Source organism: Diadema antillarum, unplaced genomic scaffold (assembly GCF_040938485.1).
Source record: "Diadema antillarum isolate AM-2024a unplaced genomic scaffold, OU_Dant_1.0 scf00000071, whole genome shotgun sequence".
Taxonomy (NCBI): Eukaryota; Metazoa; Echinodermata; class Echinoidea; order Diadematoida; family Diadematidae; genus Diadema; species Diadema antillarum.
In genome coordinates this window covers 3,772,844-3,795,711 of record NW_027270960.1, presented here as the reverse complement: position 1 = coordinate 3,795,711, position 22,868 = coordinate 3,772,844, and the positions used below count along the sequence as shown (strand labels likewise).

At 37.3% G+C, this 22,868-nt stretch overlaps 1 protein-coding gene across 1 annotated transcript in view; it reads right to left on the bottom strand.

The window, feature by feature from the left end:
- LOC139717024 (uncharacterized) overlaps positions 1-22,868 on the bottom strand; it is a 325,336-nt gene that overhangs the window by 253,963 nt on the left and 48,505 nt on the right. The window contains exon 2 of the mRNA XM_071628540.1: positions 14,767-19,978. Within this exon, the coding sequence (XP_071484641.1) occupies positions 14,767-19,978 (5,212 nt within the window). The remainder of the gene's footprint in view (positions 1-14,766; positions 19,979-22,868) is intronic.

Below are 22,868 nucleotides of genomic sequence, written 5' to 3'. Positions count from 1 at the left end.
GAAATTGAGCCTGCTCTATCAACACATTCTGTCCATGATTAATGCCAACTTTCAAAGCAGTAGCATTATCCTTTCAAAAGTTGTTAGAGTTGAAAGTGAATAGTGTGCAAAGGATTTTCAAGAAATGAAAAGGGGACTCGACGACATACCTGATCACACTACTCTACAAAAAATTAGTTGTAGAAAAACTGCTGAAAACACACTTTTCCATTCACTTTATGATCCCAAACTTAGGAAAAAATGTAGAAGAAGAGCTCTTTCAGAAAATATGAAAAACTCAAGTTTGACTTTGTTGACCCATTTCACTTTTTTTGAGTCCTCACCTAAAATCAAGGGGTGCAACTTTTTGTTGGTTTTGTGATCCACGGTAAGAGCATACACAGGATAAGATGGAAGACATCACATTAACAGATGATGTTCCAGAATAACAATGGCATACTAGATGTGATCAAAATTGAAATAAACATTTTAGATATCAGCCTGAGAGATTTTTATGCCCTGACATTCTTGGCTTCACATACACCCCTTCTCAGATACAATTTCCTTGATATGCCTACAGTGCATTGTCATCACATCATCAAGGTTTTCCTTTCCTTTAATTGGACAGGATGTGGGGAAATATGCTTCATGTATGAGGAAATTATGAAAATATCCTTAATCCTATGCCTGTCTCTTAACCCATGTGTTTTAAGTAGGTCTCACAGTGACATGAATTACTAAAGGACAAGTACACCCTCACATACGTAAGGATTGAGAAAATGCAGCAATGCCAGTAGAATACATCAGTGAAAGTTTGAGGAAAATTGGACAATCTGTTCAAAAGTTTTTGATTTTTAAAAGTTTCATTGCCACCATCACTTGCTGAGAAGACTACTACAGCCTGTGATGTCACATGCATAAAATGATATAAGGAAAATAATAAAGAAAGTTCAGCATATTTTCACTTTTGTCGCATAATAGAGCACTTGACTTGCCTCTTTCAGAAGGCAGGGGAATAATATTACCCATAACATATATGTCAGTAGCGAGTCGAGGGAATATGTACTTTAGCAAAAAATTGAAATTTTGTGGAACTCTTTTTATATTTTCATTATATCGCTCTATGCATGTGACATCATGCGCTGTAGTAGTCTTTTCATCTAGCATTGACTGTGCAGAAACTTGAAAAATTCATAACTTTTGAATGGATTGTTCAGTTTCCCTAAAACTTTCAGTGATGTGTTCTACTAATATTGCTGCATTTAAACAATACTTATGAAGGTGGACTTGTCCTTTAACCTGTTGAAGACAAGTCCCAAGAATATTCTGGCAGGTGTTTATGGAAAATGTGTGTTATAAGACAATGTAAAGTTTATTTAAGGGTCAGCCCCTGAGGGTAGGTGGTTGCAAATTTGTCCACATTCCTGGCTCAGCGAGAGATTTTGCCCTAGAATCAAGGTCCTACTTTAACCTTCCACACACCTAGTAAGTAGCCCATGACAGCCATTGTTTGTGTATGTTTGTATGTGTGTTCGTAAATATGTCTTTTTTGCTTCCCAGTATATCAGCCTACTCACATATAAAAATGTACGGTATCTAAGCTCCTACTCAGGACATTAGCTCTATATAATCTACTGTAAAAGTGGAAATTTTTCGGTGTTGAAACATTCGCGCATTTCGCGCAATCAGAAACTAGCGCGAAAATAAAAGCACACAAATATTTTTGCTTGCCATATGTTCCAGTAGTTGATGTCTTCATTCCGTGAAATTAAAAACACACGAAACCCTTCTTACCCGGCTGAGCGCAAAAAAAAATTGGTCGCACAAAAACATCTACTTTTTCAGTATACTGCTTCTATAAAGTGAAGGTGTAGTAAATGTTAAAAAATGGGGGGAACCACAGCAGTCATGGATTTAAAGCCACAGTACAGCAAACACTTGCTGATTTCTGAAAGGTAAGACATAGTTTCCATATGCCTGCAGAAACTGCCAATTTTTCCTCTAAAATGGATACATACATGTGTATTTGTAATGTTTGGAATAGCTGTATGTGCAGTACTGTATTAATCATACAATTTCAGTTGGGTAGTAACAAAAACTGCACAACATAAGCCAAATATGGCAGAAATATTCAGCCTCTAAAGGTGTCTATGTAATGGTTTATAATCAATTACAAATTGGGCCAGAGCAGTATTCATTGGTTCTTTTTTTCATCATATATAAATGTTTTGTGCCACAATGCCTAAAAAAAACCCAATATCTTTCTGCACTGATTCAATCAAAAAGCATGGTGATGGGTGTCAAATGGAATTCATAATAATCTTCTTTCATGCTCTCAAAATATTCATACCAGGAAACTCGACGGCAAGCAAATTTGGAGTTCTCACTTTTGTAAAGTATTTTTCTTCCCACAGCTCCAACAGATATTTGTGTCTAACTCAGTGATGCATACTTGAAAGGATAAATTGCGCCCTCTCTTGTTCACAGCCCTTACAACTGACACGCATATATTCTACGTCTACTGCTGATATGGCATTCAAAAATGAATACATCGTGATATATGTTGCTCAATGCTGTAGCACAAATCATCAGGGTGTGAAAGTGGTATGTCAATGTCATACAAATACATTAGTACACTAAACTCAAAATATTCCATTTGTTATTACTGAAATTACTACAGGTTCCACTGGCCTTTTTATCTGTTTGGTTTTCATGCACAAGTTTGCATACATCTTGGGTGTGGAAAATTAAGAAATATATTTTTTTCAAGCGTTCTATAAACTCCACCTTTCAAATGATTTCCTATGTAGTTATGCAACACACACACACACACACACACACACACACATATACATATATATATATATATATATATATATATATATATATATATATATACCGGGTGTCCCAAAAAAAGCGGAACGGTGGATTTTCAGTACCTTGCATTCTAAAAGTGATATATTTTTTGACATCATTAGAAAGAGCATCTTCCGCAGAAGACCATGATACCAAAATCATTACATTTGGTTGAGCACTTTTTATTCTACGCCAATTTCTGTAAATGCAGTCATTTTCAATTTTTTGCGACTTATGAGATAATAATTTGGGCGCGACAGGCGTTCCATACGGTGAATTGTGTTAGCTCGTTGATCCATGTCAACAAAAGATAACGCTTTCATATTGGGAGCGAACACACACACACACACACACACACACACACACACACTGTTTTTTTTTCCTGGCCCGTGCCCAATGTGAAAGCTGTATCTTTTGTTGACATGGATCACCGAGCTTACACAATATTCACCGTATGGATCGCGTGTCGCACTCAAATTATTATCTCATAAGTCGCAAAAATCTGGCAAAATTTGACAATCACTGCATTTTCAGAAATTGGTGTAGAATAAAAAGTACTGAACCAAATTAAATGATTTTGGTATCATAGTATTCTGCGGAACATGCTCTTTTTAATGACGTCAAAAGATATATAACTTTTAGACCGCAAGGTACTGAAAATCCACCGTTCCGCTTTTTTTGGGACACCCGGTATATATATACCATATATGTGTATATATGTGACCGTGCATCACAAAACAAACAAAAATTCGCACCCCTTGATTTTACGTGAGGACTCAAAACAGGTGAAATGGGTCAACTAAATCAATCTTGAGTTTTTCATATTTTCTGAAAGAGCTTTCTTTCTTCTACATTATTCTTTAGTTTGGGATGATAACACGAATGGGAAAATGTGTTTTCAGCAGTTTTTCTACAACCCCTTTTTACAACCCCTTTTTGGGGAGAGTAAAATGATCAGGTATGTCTTGAGAACCCTTTGCACACTCTTCACTTTCAAGTCTAAAAACTTTTGAAAGGATAAAGCTACTGCTTTGAAATTTGGGATTAATCATGGACAGAATATGTTAATACAGCATGCTCAATTTCAGCTTATTCTGATAATCCCTTCATTGTTGTTGCTCCAGAGGTTGACATCCTGTGTTTTGTACCTTTCATCGCACAGCTAGCACAGTTTGGTGAAAGATTACGCGCTTGAATAGACCCTGTACTTCAAAGCCTCTTTTCTCAGTTCACACTTTTCCAGAGTGTGTGCTTTCTTTCCAGTATTTAGGTAGGTTAGGGGAGTCCATTTGCATGGAGTTATACATCATTTTAAAGCTTACAGTCTGCTTTTTCAGAATCTGCCCTTAACTAAAAATCCATGTCTGGTGACTTTTTGTTTGTTTTGTGGTACAGAGCCACAATATATATATATATTAGAGAGAGAGAGAGAGAGAGAGAGATGGACAGACAGACAGACAGACAGACAGACAGAGATGTGATTTATGGTGTAAAGATAATCATCTGAAGTATTCAAAACAACTAGACAAGAATCACATTATGGTTCAAATAGTCTTAATTTCTGCTATAATTTATATTTGACATCTACTAATTAATATATTCCCAAAATACACACATGCACACTCAATCGGAAACATTTATACAAACACACACACATACAAACATGTATACACACATGATCAACTTATTCTCTGAAATTTCAATGCTAAAAATAGATACTGAGCAAATTCATGCAAAGATTCCAAGAACATGAATTTATGCTTGAAAATCCTCCTTCATTAGCTATATCACTAATGCCTTACATATTGAATGTTCACATTAATGTTATATTTTTGAAAATCAATCATCTGCTCTTTTCTTGTTCAATTCATGATTTTTTTTTTAATTTCAAATACAGGTCAAAATATACATTACACTTTAAATAATTATGAAAATTGAGGTTTGAAATGGGTGAAGTACACTAGGCAAATTACATCATAATGTCAATGAAGTTGATAAAGATGCTTCTTGGAGTAGGCAGCAGATTATACATTCCTTCTTTCTGTTTTATTCTGTATGCATTGTTCTGTTTCCATCTTTCATATGTTTTGTAATATCGATATGTTTATTGTCTGTAAATTATTCTTAAACTTTGTATATTTCAGACATGTGTATCTTTTGATATTCTGAATGTAAAATGAGCTCAAACTTTTTATTGATCTCGCTTGTGTGCAGAACTACCCCTGTTAAAAGTAGCTTTTTCATATATAAATATAACAAAACACATATTAACTGTGTAGAAGAGTTTGCATCTTTTAACAGGTTTATCATTTAAATTCTTCCAATCTGACACATAATATTGCTTCTTTAACTTTCCCAAAGTGACTGAAAATTTAGAAAAAAAAATCATGAAAAACAAAAGCTTTTTAAGAATTGGAGAGCAATTAATGGGAACATGAGGAACATCAAACAAAAGTTAGTGAAAACACACATACTATCTAAATCAACAACTACCATTCAAGCAAACACATTAAAGGGATAGTACAGCATTGGTGGAGATGAGAATTGGGCTTTTAACTTTTTGCGAGATACCAAGAAAACACTTATGATACAGAACAGAGCATACCATTTTAAGAGGAATTCAAAGTTTATTTGATGAAAATCGGGTTTGGAGTGAATGCAACATCCAAAAACAAAGTAAAACAAAGCGATCATAATAAAGTGTGGGTCCCACACTTTATAGAATCGCTCTTTTTGGATATATCAGCCATTTCAAAACCAATTTTCATCAAATAAACGTTGAATTCCTCATAGAATTACATGCTCTTTCATATTTCATAAGAGGTTTCTCTTTATCTCACCAAAAAATGTTAGAAACCTGAAATTATGTCTCAACCAAAACTGTACGATCCCTTTAAAAGTGAATTACACTGACACAGAAAATGACAATCCATGCAAGTAGATTTATTTTAAATACAAATGATAAACAATTTAATATGATAGTACAGTAACAGTGATAAATGGCAGATATACATATAAGCAAACAATGGACAAAAATACAATAATTTTTATCGTAACATGCACAGCAGATTTTTTTAAATTCGATATAACCACTATTGATATCTGATAAATGATGAACACTTAAAATCATTGTGCAAATGTTCTAGAATTTCTGAAGATTTGTAAAAGATCCAATTTCCTGTCCCTTCTTAAAGTGACTCCAATATTAATATCTAAGACTTATTCACCTCTAAAAATGGTTTACATTTATTTCACTGCCTACACTCAACAATCTGGGTAAGATGTCTACTTTCAATGATTTGTCCCACACCAATCATTACACGATGCAAAAATTGCAGATGCTTATTAACTCTTATGTGATTTTAGCAACATAACATGGAGTGTCTTCAAACTATATTGTGACACAAATTCTGCATGGTATCTATGTTGGATAGAAGAGGCAAAAAATGATTGTTCAAAAGAGTGTTAATAGTTGTAATTATTTTACAAACTTAATAAATTTCAGGGTTAAAAAAAAAAGTTTTAAATTTCCAATTCAAGTTTACTTATACTGGTGACTACATCAAAATGACTAAATTTAAACATTCTAATATTTTGTGTGGGTTTTTTTTTAAATCCTAGTATACTTTTAACTTTTTTTAAACACCAGGATGTAAATTAACATTTTGTCATTTCCTTACCATTGTCTGCCACTCAAACTAACAGGCTTCAAATGTAAGGTACTAATAGATTTTTAAAAGCATTCCTTGTTTGTGAAATTACATTGTACATCAGAAATTTGAAACTCCCTTTCTCGAAATCAACCTCCAGAGGAATTTTATTTTCCCATACGAGAGAAACATGTCAACATGTATGCGAAAAGTTTTAAACCATGCAAATGAATCAGGACTGGTAGCATTTGAAACACATTCTACCAAATGAAGTGCATCAACAACATACATTGTTGAAAATACATCAGAACTCATACATTTAAAACAAAATGTATAATGTGTGCAGATTTCATGCCATAAGAAACATTTGCTTGAATTATTGTCATGCAAAACAAAATGCAGCATGAACAGCACATCGATGGAAGACAGTAAAAGACAGTACATAAAGTTATGGCTTGAGATCTTAAATTGTTCTTTACTGGAAAACCAGAAATCGTCACGGCATGAAACTTTCATGAATTGGAGCCAATGGCCTTTTTCACAACATGAAGCAAATTGTGATTTGCCAACAATGGAAAGATTATGAGTATATTGCATGTACTAAAAGCACAAGGACTTGTTCAGAACAAAATGCACACTACTAAACAAGCATAGTTAAAAAAATAAACTAAAAACAAACAACAACAAAAAATGAATGAGCAAACTTCGGAAGAAAATTGACCTGACCTGAGCATGCTGTACTGTGCACACGTGTATATGCATACTAGTGCATAAATTGGATCGATTCTATTTCTTGGAAGGGGTAAGCTGTTTATTCCTCATGAGAGCATTTTGTGCTGGCATTTAATGCATTTTACTCTCAGGAATCTTGGCTCTTCGCAAAATTTGTGAAGTTTCATGCGCACAAAAATTTGTTTTTTCACCATAAGCGTCAACTCATTATCATAATATATATATATATTTTTTTTTATGACATTGGGGCATGAGCTCAATTACAAAGTTCAGAGGCTAAGTGAGAAATTCCAGTACAAGCAATTTACCTCTTAGATAAGTCTAATGGCCAATTCAAACATGATTTTGTGCTGGAAATTAGAAATTACATTAGGTCAAATGCATACTGAAATAGACAAATTGGACTCATTGCATTCAGTAAATTCTGCTCCAGAACTTCGAAAAGAAAAGAAAAAACGTTTAGCTACTACGTATTTCATGCATATGGAGCTCTCTCAATTACACATTAAAATTCCACATTACTTTACCATCAATTATTACCTTGTTTACTGAACTTCAGTGTAACATTAACAAGGACTTTGTTTTGTATTCAACTGATCCACTTTACATGGCCCTTAAATTCATAATTTTTTTTTATTATCCACGCAATAAAAGGATTATACGACAGAATACAGTCTTGATTATAAATCCGTACGGAATTTTTTTTTGCAAATAATGGATTTTCATTTTTTTTTTTTAGAGAGAGAAATTGATACAAAATATTCTTTGTAGTTCATTTCTGCATGTAAATGAATCATGGATATAAAACTCAGCTCCCCTGTACACATGATAAAAACACAATACTGATGATATACAGTATAAATCTCAACTAAAAAAACAAAAATAATATAATATAATTAAAGCTTGTAAAATTTGTCCACTGGAGATGATTTTCCCAGATATATATTCCTACCCTATACCACAGAAATTCATGTTTAAAATTCCTTTGTGGCTACTATTACTCAAATCTGACAGGGCAATAGTTACAATGTAACATACTAATACACACACAGAGGGTATACTATGATCAGGTTTGTAACATGAAAGGTAAGTACTACGTATGCTTTGCTCTACAGGAATCTCTCAATACAACATGACAAAGCTCTATGTACAGTGGTACACAAATTTTAATTCCACTGGATGAAGCAATGCAAATGGATATCTTGGGCCCTATCTTTCCTTGTTCACAGCCTCACCAATTACCATGCATGTGAATCAAAGGGTATCATAAAGTTTTGCTAAGTGTCAAACATTTATCGTTCATCCAAATGCATACCATGCATTGTGAAGTGCAATCATTTACAACCATTACCCTGTACACCCAACTCCTCCATTCCTAGTTTCAGTAACACATTTCTACTGATCAATATAAAATTCAATATTGAAAAGCAATGGTGTAAAACACAATGTCAAATCGACACTTTAGGGCAGTCACATTCATACAAAAGTATACTCTAGATACCATTTTGGACAGCATATAATTTCAGGGATGACAATTTGAAGAGCTGGATGTAGCATGTCACTGCATTTCTCAAAACCCTTGTCATAAATCATTAACACTTATAATCATATACTGAAATGAGATGTATTAAAAGCAATCACTATGCATTATGGTAGCTATAGATGCTTCTTTGCTCATAAAAAGAGAGCAATGACACAAAAAATTGCAATGTTTATCCACTGTATCTTCATTTCCGGGGGGCATTTATGCAAATTATGAATTTATGTGATAGCAATTTCAAAACAATTTCATGTAATCTCTCTGAAAATTGTAAACATTTTTCAATTAATAAATGCATATTCATGAGCACTATGAAATAGCTGCATTATCAATAAACAAATGTACAGTAATGCAATATGAAGATAAACTACTTTTAACAAACTGAACCATTTGCTTACAATAATGACACAAGTCCTTAAATATTATATCTGTATGGTTTGAAGTGAGCCTCATTGTACAGAACAAACATTCAAAGAAGGAATTGGGCATTTGCATAAATTTACAGGGCACATATGTCACAGAGTACACTATGCTAAATAATATATATATGTAACATGCAAACACAAAAGCTACACACTATCAGTGAATCATAAATGTTGTGATACAGATGATGTAAGTATAAAACATGATGCAGTGAAGAAAAACAACAAAGTTAGTATGATTAGTAATATTGGTGCTGGTTACTGGCAATGACACATATAACTAGGCAAGGTTATGATTTAAAAGAAGCAACAAAAAAATGGGGGCTCTACAAACAAAATGTTCGAGAAACAAAGAATAAACTCAGATTTAGAGTGAATTAAAATTGTCATACTCCCCCTTCAAAATCAGAAAAGCTTATACAAGCGTAAGATCAATCATGAACTCAACTATCCACTCCTCCCCATCAAAAAAAAAAAACAATAATTGAAAATTTGTGTTGTAATTGTTTCCCACAATACCTGCACTATTAACCTGAACCTAATATGAACTAAACAGTGTTACAGTTGTATAAAACAGTTTTCATGGATAACAGAATAGCTGCATCACAGTCAAATTGAGGATCAAGCAGCTTTGCACAGATCACCATGTGAATGTGATTTTGATGTGGTTATATTGTGCCAATTTGCTGATTGGGGATGGATAATGGTAAGAAAGCATAAGAACTGGTCTTCCATATTGACATGTCATTCATGTAACATATTTAATTCTTCATATGCCATGGTCTAACCCCCACCCCCAACCCAAACCCCCCCCCCCCCCCCCCGCCATATTATTTTGAGACAGCAACACAGTCATGCTTTGGGAAAACATTCTATTTTCAAATCAATCTAACTTTTATAGATTTTTGTTACCCTGGAAATGTAACAATCAAAGCTGTAGAGAGTAGAAGATGCCAAGCTTTGCTTTGACATAAATTGTTCGGCAATTCTACGATTGTTTTTTTTTTCCTGGCAAATGAGCAGTCAGCTACATTTGTATATTATTGTAGAGGCATGACTCTTGCTTGAAACAGTGACAGAAACTTCTATTTACTTACAAATCCAGTAGGGAACACCGCTTGATAGTCAATCACCACATAAAATGCAACTACATGTGACCAGAATGGAATTGCAAGAAATGCTTTCATTGCACTACTACATTTGGTGATTTATCAATCGGTTTGGGCAGGTTTGTGCATTTGAGCAGAATATTCAAACTTGGCATGCCGTCTACTGAGTCCGGCGTGCAAACGTGGCACATAAGGAGTTAAAGGAACTGATAAAAAAAGGCAGAAAAATTAATAATGTCACATAGACTATGACTCTCAATGCCTACCAGACTGCCTCCAACAAGGGAGGAATGTACTGATACCAAAAAATAATTGTTTATGACACCCATATGATAACACAATTGTTATATGCACACCACTAACTGCACACACACCACACATAAAGTACACATAATCAAATATATTCTTTTAACAACTGTCATACATATTTTATGTCAGACCCACTGCCCAAAGATGACTAAACAGTGTCACATAAAGTGTATCCTTTCATGTTATCCTTTTTTATCACCTTCATAAACAAAAGCAGTGAAACTACATGAACAAAATTTGAATTTCAATCAGGACTAATATCTACATTTACATATAAATTTTCTTTGCAAGTAAAACTCTCTCTTTATATATAATATTCATTTTCTGCAAAACTATTTCTACGCTGGCAAGTGACATAACATGAAATACTAGAAAATTCAGGCATAACGCTGAGAATATTATCTTGCTTAAATCATAAATGTATAAGATGAGCAGTGATGGCCTGATCTAAATGATGTCTCTGTAATTCTCAATCAGATGTAAATATACTTCAGACTGGTGCAAATGAATTAGATGGAGACTACAGATGAACTAATACTACCAACAACAAAAAATACAAAAGAACAGTTATGATACTAGATAAAACTAATGTAAGGTTTACATGTCTACAGGTATAAATGTTCCTTAGCATGTATAGGAAAAACTCTGAGATTAATTATACACTGTAAAAACATCGGTGTTAGATTTAACACCATGGGTGTTAAGTCTAACACCGATCAAACTTCAATAGAGGACCACACCCACAGGTGTAGAAAATGCACTGTGATGGTGTTGAAAAGTGTTCACCTGACACTTTGTGGTGTTAATTTGACACTGTACCTGGTGTTAGTTTGACACTGTACTGGTGTTAATTCAAAAATGACACCACACGGTGTTGATTTGATATTTGTTGGTGTTAATAATATCAGTGGTTTAACACCCCTCCAGCTGCAATAAGAGACCACACCAGCTGGTGTTACTGTGGTGTAGATTTATTTTCACATTTTTTCAAAAATCTAGTATTTTAATGTAAACTTCTCGATCGTCTTGTTTAAATTAAAAATCAACAAGAAGTGCAGTTACTAAGAAACTCTTCAAAAAACAGTTTTATATTTGGAAATGACACCCGGAGGTGTTAATTTAACACCATAAATGAGTACCGAAAATCTAACACCAGCTCGGTGTTCACTATTTAACACCGGACTTTTTGCAGTGTATATAAAATAAAAATTCAACTCAAAAGGAAAATGCCTTGCCATATCCGACAGACCTTTACTATCTTGTCTTGCTCTCTGTTTTAGCTGTTTAGAGTAGACAACCTCATAGAGCTGGGAAAATATCATGATTGAACAATAACATGTAGGTGAGCAACTCCACAGGCATTCAATGAATGGTATGAACACACATACTCTGCCATTTATAATGACATTTCTGTATTCATCTGTAAAACTATTCTACTTTTAATAAAAAAAAGATCGATAGTGCACTCATATTATAACAAACATTATTATAATAACAACATTGTGTTAAGGAGAAGTAAAAATGTAGGTCCCAAACTTACGATCTATATCATCACATACTGATATAATTTTGCCGTTTCTGAGGACTTCGTTATAATGAGAGTCACATATCTCAAACAATGAGCTAAATTAATCTCCTTGACGCCATTATCATATCAAAAGCCATGTTGAACTGGTCCGAAATGATAGGGCATGTGATGTTATTGAAACTTTTTGAGAGATTATATTTTAAGGGAAAGGTAAACCTCACTCAGAGCACTTATCTAGACTATGAGAAGTATATATCTTAAAGTTGATTGTGGATTTAAGTGCTTGTAATTGTTTAGCTGTAAAATCACATGGTAGAACAGAGTTTGAAATTGATGTTAGTTGCCCTGTGTATGCCACAAAGGTAAAAGGATGCATTTGGGATATCAAGCCTACTTGTCATTGCCTCCGAGCTGTCTCAGTTTGTCACAAGGTTCATTGGCACCCAGCAGGAGTTCCCATAACTTTGAATAAGCAAGGAGTTAAGACAAGAGTGAAAATAGAGGGCGCTATGCAGCATCTTTGCAAACATAACTTGGACTGATGTCTTCAACAGTGAATGATTGAAAGTATTCTTCAAAGCCTATCAGTACTTCATTGCAATGAAGTCCACTTTTCTTTTCTTTCGTCTGTTCCTTTACCAATTCTGTGCAAAACAATTCATGAGTTGATGCTGAATCAATAACAAATCTTATGCTTGATAAATCAATGAAACATTTCTGTTTCACTCTCCATTCTGAAGTCTCTTTGCCACTTACTGATCTCAGTTCAATGCGCTCTATCCTTTGTGCTAATCAAAAAATACAGCTGTACTGCTTTTCTACAGAATCATCTATTTTAATAAGATTTAAGACAGGTTAATTTCCATGGAAAATTTAAGCACCTAAGTGCACATACATGTTGAAAAAGTAATCATGATTTATCATTTACCCGTGAAATACCAAGTTAAGAGGATCTAAATACCACGAAATAGAAAGCCTCCAACTTGGTCACCAGCCACATAGATCAATACATGAGAGCAAGCAATCACCAAGCATGTCAGTAGATGGAGAACTACGATGTATACACCAATACCAAGACTAATCGATGAATAAAAGCAGGAAAGAAGGAATGCACTTTACGGTTCACAAATCCAAATAATCATTCATAATCCCTAAAGGAACATCAATTTTCTCTGTGATTGTTGATTGTCAATCAAAGAAATCAATGATGAGAATTCAAACTACATTAATATCTTAGCATTCCCACCATCTCCTTAATATTGTGTGTACTTGATCAACTAGTTCGTTGGTGCTGTTTTCTTGTTTTGATTTGTTGAGTGTTACAGCAATATGATATAATGTCAGACTATCATGCAAGGAGAAACATACAGGATAGTTGGTCAAATATTGCTTTGATGTACATCAAAAGTAAGTCACACAACAGCACAAAAAAAAAAAGTGAACCCAGTACTATAAATCATCTTCTGTTACTTTAGGATTGATTCTTAATATACAAATATCAGAATGTAAATGTTATTTAATCTGTTCGGAACAATTCAACTGCATGTTTTAAACAGGCTTTAACTACATCACAAATAAAAGCATAGTAAATGTTATCATAACTGCATTTGCCGGAACATTGTAATGAGAGGAAATTCCACATGAAAACTCCTCTGAGGGTGTATCAAATTCTTGCAAAGGATATGACTGAACCATCAAGTCAAATTAATACAACCATGCAGTTGATGACCCCACAGCAAATCAGTCTGAACAGATTAAGAAACAGGCAGAAATATCTTACCATTTGGCACTATGTAGTAACTACAGTGAATTACCTCGTAGGCATGTTATAATCTCAAAGACAAACCCTCGTATTGGCAACACTTCAAACCATGCAGACACATACCTATTTATATACAATCTAAAAACAAAAAATACTCCCCTAAAAAAAATCAACATGTGTATCATTCTATCTTCATAAGGCACACATCAGCACTTTTTATAACCATGCATGCTTGAAATATTTCAGATTGTGATTTCACATCAAGATGACATCAACAAAACAAGAATTGATGACACTGCTCTACATCAAACAGGAACTAAAACTTCTTGGATGCTTGTACATGAATTCTTTGATTGCTTGCATGATCAACCAACTAATTGACTAATTGATAATATGTGAATGAATTATATGTTTCCTGTATAGTGGGGTCTGTCATCCATCTGCTTTAAGTATTAAATCATAATAACACCTTTTATAGGCACCTATTTTCACAATAAAAAAGTAATAATAATTTCACAAAAAAATGCCACAGTAGGGCCTAATGCAAACCTTCAATAAGCACAGGCCAGGGTTGGAAATAATAACACTAACCATGAAGATGGGTTCATCAAGAGGGGTTATGGACAGAACAAATCCACCATGCTCCAAATCACACTGAAATCATTATTTCAGAAAACATTAACCTCATACTGGTGTACTGAAAGCACTTGCTGGCAGTTAGTGAATTCTGAATCCACCTTCACTAAAAGTTTTGGCTTTGAGAACACATCAGTATGAGGGCATTGACTCGAGTATAAAGTGCAAATCTAAACCTACTTTACAATGATTGCATGCTTCTCCATCACAAGTCTTCCTTTGTAACCAGCGGGCAAAGCTTACCTTCGAGGTCAGCATAGGCACCATCTGAAGAATAGGCATCTTCTTCCTCATCAGCCAGCGGGATTGTGGTACTTGGACAGTAGGATGCATCAGGATCTATTGCAGCTGGAGTCGCCCAGTGCGTTGTGGAGTCAGCTACCATCTGGAGAAGAGACTCGCTGGAGGAGGTACGTTCCTTTGGTGGCAGCAGGTCAGCAGCAGCATGCTCCATCATCATGTCCTGGTACTCTTCATGCATGTCTTCAAAGGGCTGTGCAAGCATGGCACTGTCCACCGTAGATACAGAGTCTCTGGAGCCAGGAGGTTGCAGATGGAGCTGTGTTTCCTTGAACTTCGTCAACCCAGGAGCTGGCGGCGGTTTGGTCACCACAGCCTTTTTCACTTTTGGAACCTCAGTGAACTTTACACTCTGCTTTATAGGTGGTGGTAAACTTGATGAATGACCAGGCCTGTCTAACTGTCTAGAATTTGGACCAGCAGATAAGTAGATGGGACTTTTATTGCCTAATCTACTCTGGTCCTTGCCTGGGATGACTATCTTTGTCTTCGCCTTGATGGGCCTCTCAGGACTACTATCAGAGCTGTAGCCAAGATTGTCAGATGACTTTGGTGGTCGGTATAACTTGGGGTTCGTACCCGAAGGAAACGGGCGTGGGGTCTTTTCTTCATCAGAGGTTGATTCATGGCCCCCTTCTCCTGCTAGTCCTTTGTGTTTCACCATTTTCTTTGGGTGGCTGGCTTGTCGGTATGGGAAGAAATCCTGATTCTTCTTGGCTGTTCCAGGTTGTTCTGGAAGCTGTCCATCATTGTGCTCGCCAGATTTTGTTTCACTCACATCTGATCTACTTCGTTTTACTTTATGGCGCTGCTTCACAGACCCAGCCTCAGCATGGACTCCAACCATGGTTTGCAAGTCAGCCACTTTCTGTTCCCGGAGTGGGATCTCAGCAGCCCTGTGATCATATGGCTGATAGAACTGTGGGTAGAGAATCTCATCCGCATCTTGGTCTGCCTCAGTATGGATGTTCTGCAGTTGATTCAAGGCAAACTCAAAATCGGCACTGTCTCTGCCACGAACTCTTTTTCCAGCAATGTGGGTCATGAGGAAGTGAGTTTTATCTTCTAGTGTATCAAGGACATCTTCTTCCTCTCTGTCATGGGCTAAGTCAGGTTCACTGCCAAACTTCCGCCTCCTTAATTCTCCTTTGACCCGTTGAAGGAGCTCCTTTTTCCTGTAGTGCTTCTCAACTTGATGTTTCTTCTGATAAAAGAGCTGTGCACCCACTGAGAGTTTGGCTATATCCACATCAGGATCCATTAGCTCTTCAATAGATTTCTTGTTCGGCCTGTAATCTGAGCTACTTTCGCCGGTGTTAACATTCAGTCTCGGCAGACTTCGTGATCTTCTGCCCATCATACTTGGTTTGTCATCATCTGCACCTTGCTTCAGTCTTTCATAGAATGCCTGCCGTTCACTTGGTGTGAACAAAGGTTCTGCTTGAGCAACATTGCTCTGTACCTTAGGAGGTGCAATGCTCTCAGCCTCATGAGTTTTTGATGGTTGAATAAGAGTTTCTTCTACTTTATTCCTAGTGACCTGACGAACTTCAGAAGGGCTATTAGGCCATTTGATACTCCCGTGGTACACTTTGGATTGTGTTACAGTGATCAATTTTTTACTCTCACCTGGAGCATCTCCCATCTTTCCAAGGTTTTGCTGTTTTGTCTTAGAAGCAGTCACACTTTGAATTTCTTCTTCCCTGGAGAGTGGCTTGAGGCTTTCATAGTATGCTCTCCTATCACGAGCATTGATAGGCTTTTCGTCCGAGTCATCATCATCTTGTTCCGGTGTCGATTCCACTGGCTGGTATGTCTCCATGGTAAATGCTGCTTCATGGGACAGTTCTCTCTCACCTGACTTTACCTTTGCAGACGGTGAGGCATGATTTCCAGGACTTGCAGGTGCAGCCATGTACTGTTCATTGTAGTACACCCTTGATTGACTCTTTTCTCTGTTAGATCCAACTTTCCTCAGCTTGATGTCCTCACCAAACACCCTTGTATCCAAGTAGTCAGCCAGCTGGGATTCACTGGGGTCATTCAGCATCTCACTTTGTGCATCAAAGGCATATCTACTTGGATGAACATCTTGTGCATCCCAGTCCTTTTTGGCTGGCTTTTGCGTAGAGTTCTTAGAGGTTGTAGGTACCTGATTATCTCCTTTCTCTGACACTAGTCTCTTCAGCACAATGTTCTCCCCAAAGACTCTGCTGTCCCGGTAGTCCTGCTGTTTAGGTGCACTCTGCTCTTCAATCTGGTCTCCACTCTCACTACCCAACCTGTTTCTGGGAACATCTTGGTCACTACCCTCTTGGAGTACTGCCTTCCGGTTGATTTTCTTTATAAGATCTTTGACAGGTACGATAGGAGCAGTGTCTATCTCGCCTTGCTGCTGCTCCACACTGTCAGTACGATACTCTGCATCAGAAAACCTCTGCTTCTCATACATATATCTCGTCGCAATATGTCGCTCTTCATTGGTTTTCCCATCATACTCTGGACTGGAATGGTACCCAGAGGAAACACTGGCTCCTCGCACATCCTGCTTATACTCCCACTTCTGTTGAGCACTCTTCATAGTCTGCTTGGAGACAGTTTGACGTTGAGTCTGGACACTATGGAATCCATTTTGTTGATTGGAAGAGATCTTGTCAGATTCATTTCCAGTAGAACTGTCTTGGGAGACTGAATGACGGAAAGGCCGTCTCTCCTGCTGCCTCTTTGGCTGGTATACCCCTTTATCTGCCTGGCGAGCATGGTAGTCAAGCTGGGATCTGACAGGAGAGTAGCTCCCGTGTGTGTGACTCTTCTTTGCAGCACTCTGTTTAGCATGTTTGTATGAAGCTCTGGCTAAATCAACAGGTTGAGCCATAACAGGAGAAACTTTTCCATCTTCAATTGCCACACGCTCTCGCTGGATAGGACCAGGACTTGCTTCTGGAGATGGAGTAGTTGGCACGACCTGAGATACCAGGCAAAATATGGTCTGCTTACCAGCATCTCTCTGGTTTTGTGTATTTCCAGCATTACAGGTTTCTTCGCTAGGAATTGGCGAACGCACAGCCCTGTTCGTTTGATGACCCTTCTTTCCATCTTGGGTAGAAAAACCACTCCTCTTGTGTGCACTGGGAAGAACCTTTGGCCCAGCAGTGCTGTCACTCTGACTTGGTCTACCACTAAGATATGAATCGGTAGGGTAAAATTCTGCAGAGTTGTAGATGTCTGCAGATTTCTGGTAAGTAGACTCGCCATATGACTGTTGCTGATGTGTTTGGGCAACTCCAAATGCTGAATTATCAGAACGTTCCAAACTGGGGGAGTAGTCAGTGGAAGCTTTGTAAGCTGTGCCAGTGCTAGACTTCAGCTTCATGTACGCATCTTCAAGACCTCTGGGGATTCCACCAAGACTTGTAGGACGTTTGAACTTCTTCACATGCTGATCATATGCTTTTACACCACGGACTGTGCGGAGGGAGTTAGACTGGACAGGCTGTGCTTGGTTGACCTCCTGCTTGGACCCCCCATCCCACCAGTCAGCATTAATACCATCTTCACTTGGCTTGCTTTGGTAGAAACTGAAGTCTTCAGTATGCTGTTGATCAGTTGGTTTCTGTGAATATTTTGTGGAGGCAAACAAATCTCTCACTTGATGATAAGGTGGCTCTCTTAGATCAATTTCCCCATCACTCCTGTAAATGGGGCGAGGACCTTGAGGGATTGGACCATTTTGTGGCAGAACCAGAGGCCTTGTGGTGCTGGCTGACTGTGATTGGTTCTGTGGAAGGTTCTGTGGAGGACCAACATCCCAGGATTGGCTAAACTGGTTTGGTTGTGCATCATTACGCCATGGGTCATCGTATTGGTGAGCTGTAGGAAACTGATATTGACTAGTGCTTCTTTCTGATGGATACTGTGAATACCTATCTGCATACTGGCTGGACATATAGCTCTGTTTGCTCTGAGCACTGTCATACTGCTTGGTCATGAAAGAGTTTGTGTCCTCCCTACTGTTGCCATTTGTATATGTCTGCGAGTTACCACCATACTGCTGGCCATTTCTCTCCCTTTCTTTCTCTCTTTGTGAATAATATTGATCAGTACGGGTGACTTGTTTACTGTCATAATGCTGGTGCTTACGGTCAGGTGAGCTATGCTCTGAGCGGGAAGGTCGAGAGAATTCCTTTGATGGAGACCATGAACGATCATGTGTGTATGGCGCAGTTTGGGAGCCTGGACTCATGAGGGGACTCACTTTCCAATTCTTTGGGCTGCTAGACTCTGACGATGGACTGTAAACATCATAATCGCTGGGTGAAGTGATATCTGTGTCTGGACCATCAGGAATATGTATACGATTCAGTGACTGTTGCCGACGGGGCGGCTTGGGAGGACCCTGCGGGGAGCCTGTGGAAGGCTGACGGTAATATCCTGGAAGGGAACCACCCCTTCCTTGACCTCTCTCTGGAGAGTGGCTTCTGGGAAGTGATCCCCTCCTCCTTTGGCTTCTGTCATCAGTCCTGTCCCGTTGGTAATTAATCAGAAGCAGCTCTTCATCATCCTCTCTGCTGTACCTTCTCTGCACTTCTGGACGAGAGTGATGCATTGCAGAGGAACCATTCTTGTAAGACCCAGAAGAAGATTGGTTGTATGACCTGGAGGATGGGTGGTTGTATGATCCAGAGGAAGAATGGTTGTAAGATCCAGAGGAAGAATGGTTGTAAGATCTGGTAGAATGTTGGTTGTAAGATCCAGAAGGAGGTTGGCCGTAAGATCCAGAAGGAGGTTGGCCATAAGATCCAGAAGGAGTTTGGCTGTAAGATCCAGAAGTGGCTTGGCTGTAAGATCCAGAGGAAGAATTTCTGTACGATCTGGATGAAGAATGATTGTTAGACGCAGTCGATGAATGGTTGTACGACCCTGTGGAATGGCGGTGTTTCCTGTCATCCCTTGGCCTCTCTGATCTGCTTCGGGAGTAGTTTTGGCCATGAGGCTGATTTGGTTTCACACCTCGTGGCCGTTCTGTATAACTTCCACTGCTGCTTGGTTTGGTGATGTAGTCGAAGTGAGTGGCTCTGACTGGTTGTGCTTTCCCATTGCTTTCATTTTCTCTTCCTTTCTTGTCTTTTCCTTGTGAGAGCAGACCAGAAAGGCCCTGCAGAAACAGATAACAAGTTTAAATCTGACATTAACATCAGAAAGTACTTTGTACACACAGGCAGATGAAATGGTAGCAACCTTCAAAGGGTTTACATCATGTTACACATTTAAACAAAAATTCACAACATATTTATAATGATGCTATGGTCCGTGGTACCCAAGGGAACATGTTTGCATGAAATTTTTGCATATAAAACAGTAAATCTAGTGGGCTACATGTCTGAAATGATATTTCAAAGTAATGTTATGTCTCATTTTCTTTCACAATTCATTTTCAAAATGTAAAGATGTCAGAAATGTTATACAGAATACCTCTATCAAGTAGCTTTGAAGACACCTCTAAAGATGGATAAGAAAAAGGAAGTACAATGTGCACTTGCCATATATCATAATTTCTTTCCACTTGATATGGGGCAGTGCAAGTTTATAATGAGACAGAACAGGTGCTCCTCTTTCATTCTGCTCACACATTGTATGGTGATGTATCCCTGTCCCTTCTACATATATGCCTATGATGCACACATACCAACCACCAAGCTTGAGGTCTGGGAATGCCAAGGGAAATGAAAACTAATGTTAATATATTTTGTCCTGATTGTTTTGGAGCATAAATATCATCTGTGACAGGTGAGGGCATATTTAAGAATGTTGTTCCTCCGTCAAGGTTACAGGAAGTATTTAGGCAATAAAATTATATGAATGTATAAATCATATGCAACTAAATCAGAAAACATATGTTATTTGAATTGATGATTTGTGCTTTAAGTGGCTACTGCAGGTTTTGGTGGGAGCATTTTCAATGTTTCTGTGAGAAGTTTAAAAAGAAACAATGGAAGAAAATCATAGACTGTAATATCACTGAAAAGCCATAAGTCTGAAAAATAGAATTTATACTAAAAATGTGGAAATCCAGTGTCTTGCCATTTAATCAGGCTTTCACGGCACCAGAACAAATTTGGAAAAGTGAGGAGAACAGAGATGTTTGTAAACATTTCAAAGAGAGGTCGTTTATGAAGATTCACTGTCATAACTTAATAAATGTTGGTCCAAATTATTCATTCTACGGTATAGGCACCTACTGATAGAGATAGATCAGAGTACGTTTGCTACCTTGCATGAAGTTGAAGATATAATACCACAACATGTCTGGATAAGTCGGAGCATAATGCAGTTCATGCCTTAAACTATGTTTCAGACATGTTTTGCCTTTATATAATATTCTCTGATATTCACTAAAGGCCTCCTTCATTAAACCTTAAACCATCACATCAAATGCAACAAAAGCTAACACATATCCATGATATCACATACTGTAAAACTGAAATATTTCTGTGCATTCTAATTTCGTGAATGTCACGAGAGCCAAGATTTGTGAAATTAAAATGCATGCAAAAGTTCTTGCACCGCTTGTCTACACTATAGAATTGAAGACCAGTGACAATACATGAAAATTTTATACCGTGAAAAAGACCATCGGCTCCAGTTCGCAAAAATTTCACGCTGCGAAAAGATCTTACTTTATACATTATGCATCCTCTTGTTGCCTTTTATGGGACTTTAAAGGAAGACAGGGAAGGATAACAGTTGGCACTACTCCCATGGCATTCTTTGTGCAGCAACACCACACTTTTGATGTGAGGCATAAATCATAATATACCATTGATCATCTACATGTAGGTGAATGCAAGTGAGTTACACAGGATGTAGCAGACAGCAAGGTAATGAAGAGTTCAGCATTCATCCACTGGGTATTGAGAAGAGGCAATCATGTGGTTCAGCTACAGAAAACTTGGCTCTTGGGATTACTTGAGGTATATTTTACTCTCACCGGTCAATCAAAGCCTTGCATTAAGGTGAACAAATATCAACTTCATAACAAACTCAATATAAACTACCTTAAGTGCAACACCATGTATTAGCTTTATGATAAATAGACATACTTGCAACAAATGTAAGCAACAGAATGAATAGAGGTTCATCCGCGATGTCTTGGATTCACAATTTTCCCAATGACCCATAAGAATACTTTTTGCCAAATGTCCTTTCTTGCATTGAGACGATAAAAGTAGGAACAACAGTAAAATTGTTTAATGCATATTAGTAAGCACAGTAATATGTTTGCTTGATAAGGCCATAGTTTAGCTGACCAAGATCCTAGTAGATTTTTTGTTCAATATATTTATAAGGCCATAGTTTAGCTGACCAAGATCCTAGTAGATTTTTTTTTTCAATATAAGGCCATAGTTTAGCTGACCAAGATCCTAGTAGATTTTTTTTTCAATATCAGGCCATAGTTTAGCTGACCAAGATCCTAGTCGATTTTTTTTTCCATATAAGGCCATAGTTTAGCTGACCAAGATCCTAGTAGATTTTTTTTTCAATATAAGGCCATAGTTTAGCTGACCAAGATCCTAGTAGATTTTTTTTTTCAATATAAGGCCATAGTTTAGCTGACCAAGATCCTATAGTAGATGTTTTTTTTTTCAATGTAAGGCCATAGTTTAGCTGATCAAGATCCTCGTAGTTGTTTTTTTCAATATAAGGCCATAGTTTAGCTGACCAAGATCCTAGCAGATTTTTTTTTCAATGTAAGACCATAGTTTAGCTGACCAAGATCCTTGTAGATTTTTTTTTCAATATAAGGCCATAGTTTAGCTGACCAAGATCCTAATAGATGTATTTTTTTCAATATGTAGATCTACAGCCTTCTTCCTTTGAGGATACTGACATTACAGCAAATGATGGAGGCTTTATGAAGCTGGTCCATGATACAATTTTCCTATTCACGGCTGTGAATAGGCCTGTCGTCATAGTGTTTGGATGGCAAGCCAATTTGATTTCCTGGCAGCTATAATGCAGCAACAGTGCTCTGGGCAGGGGAAAGC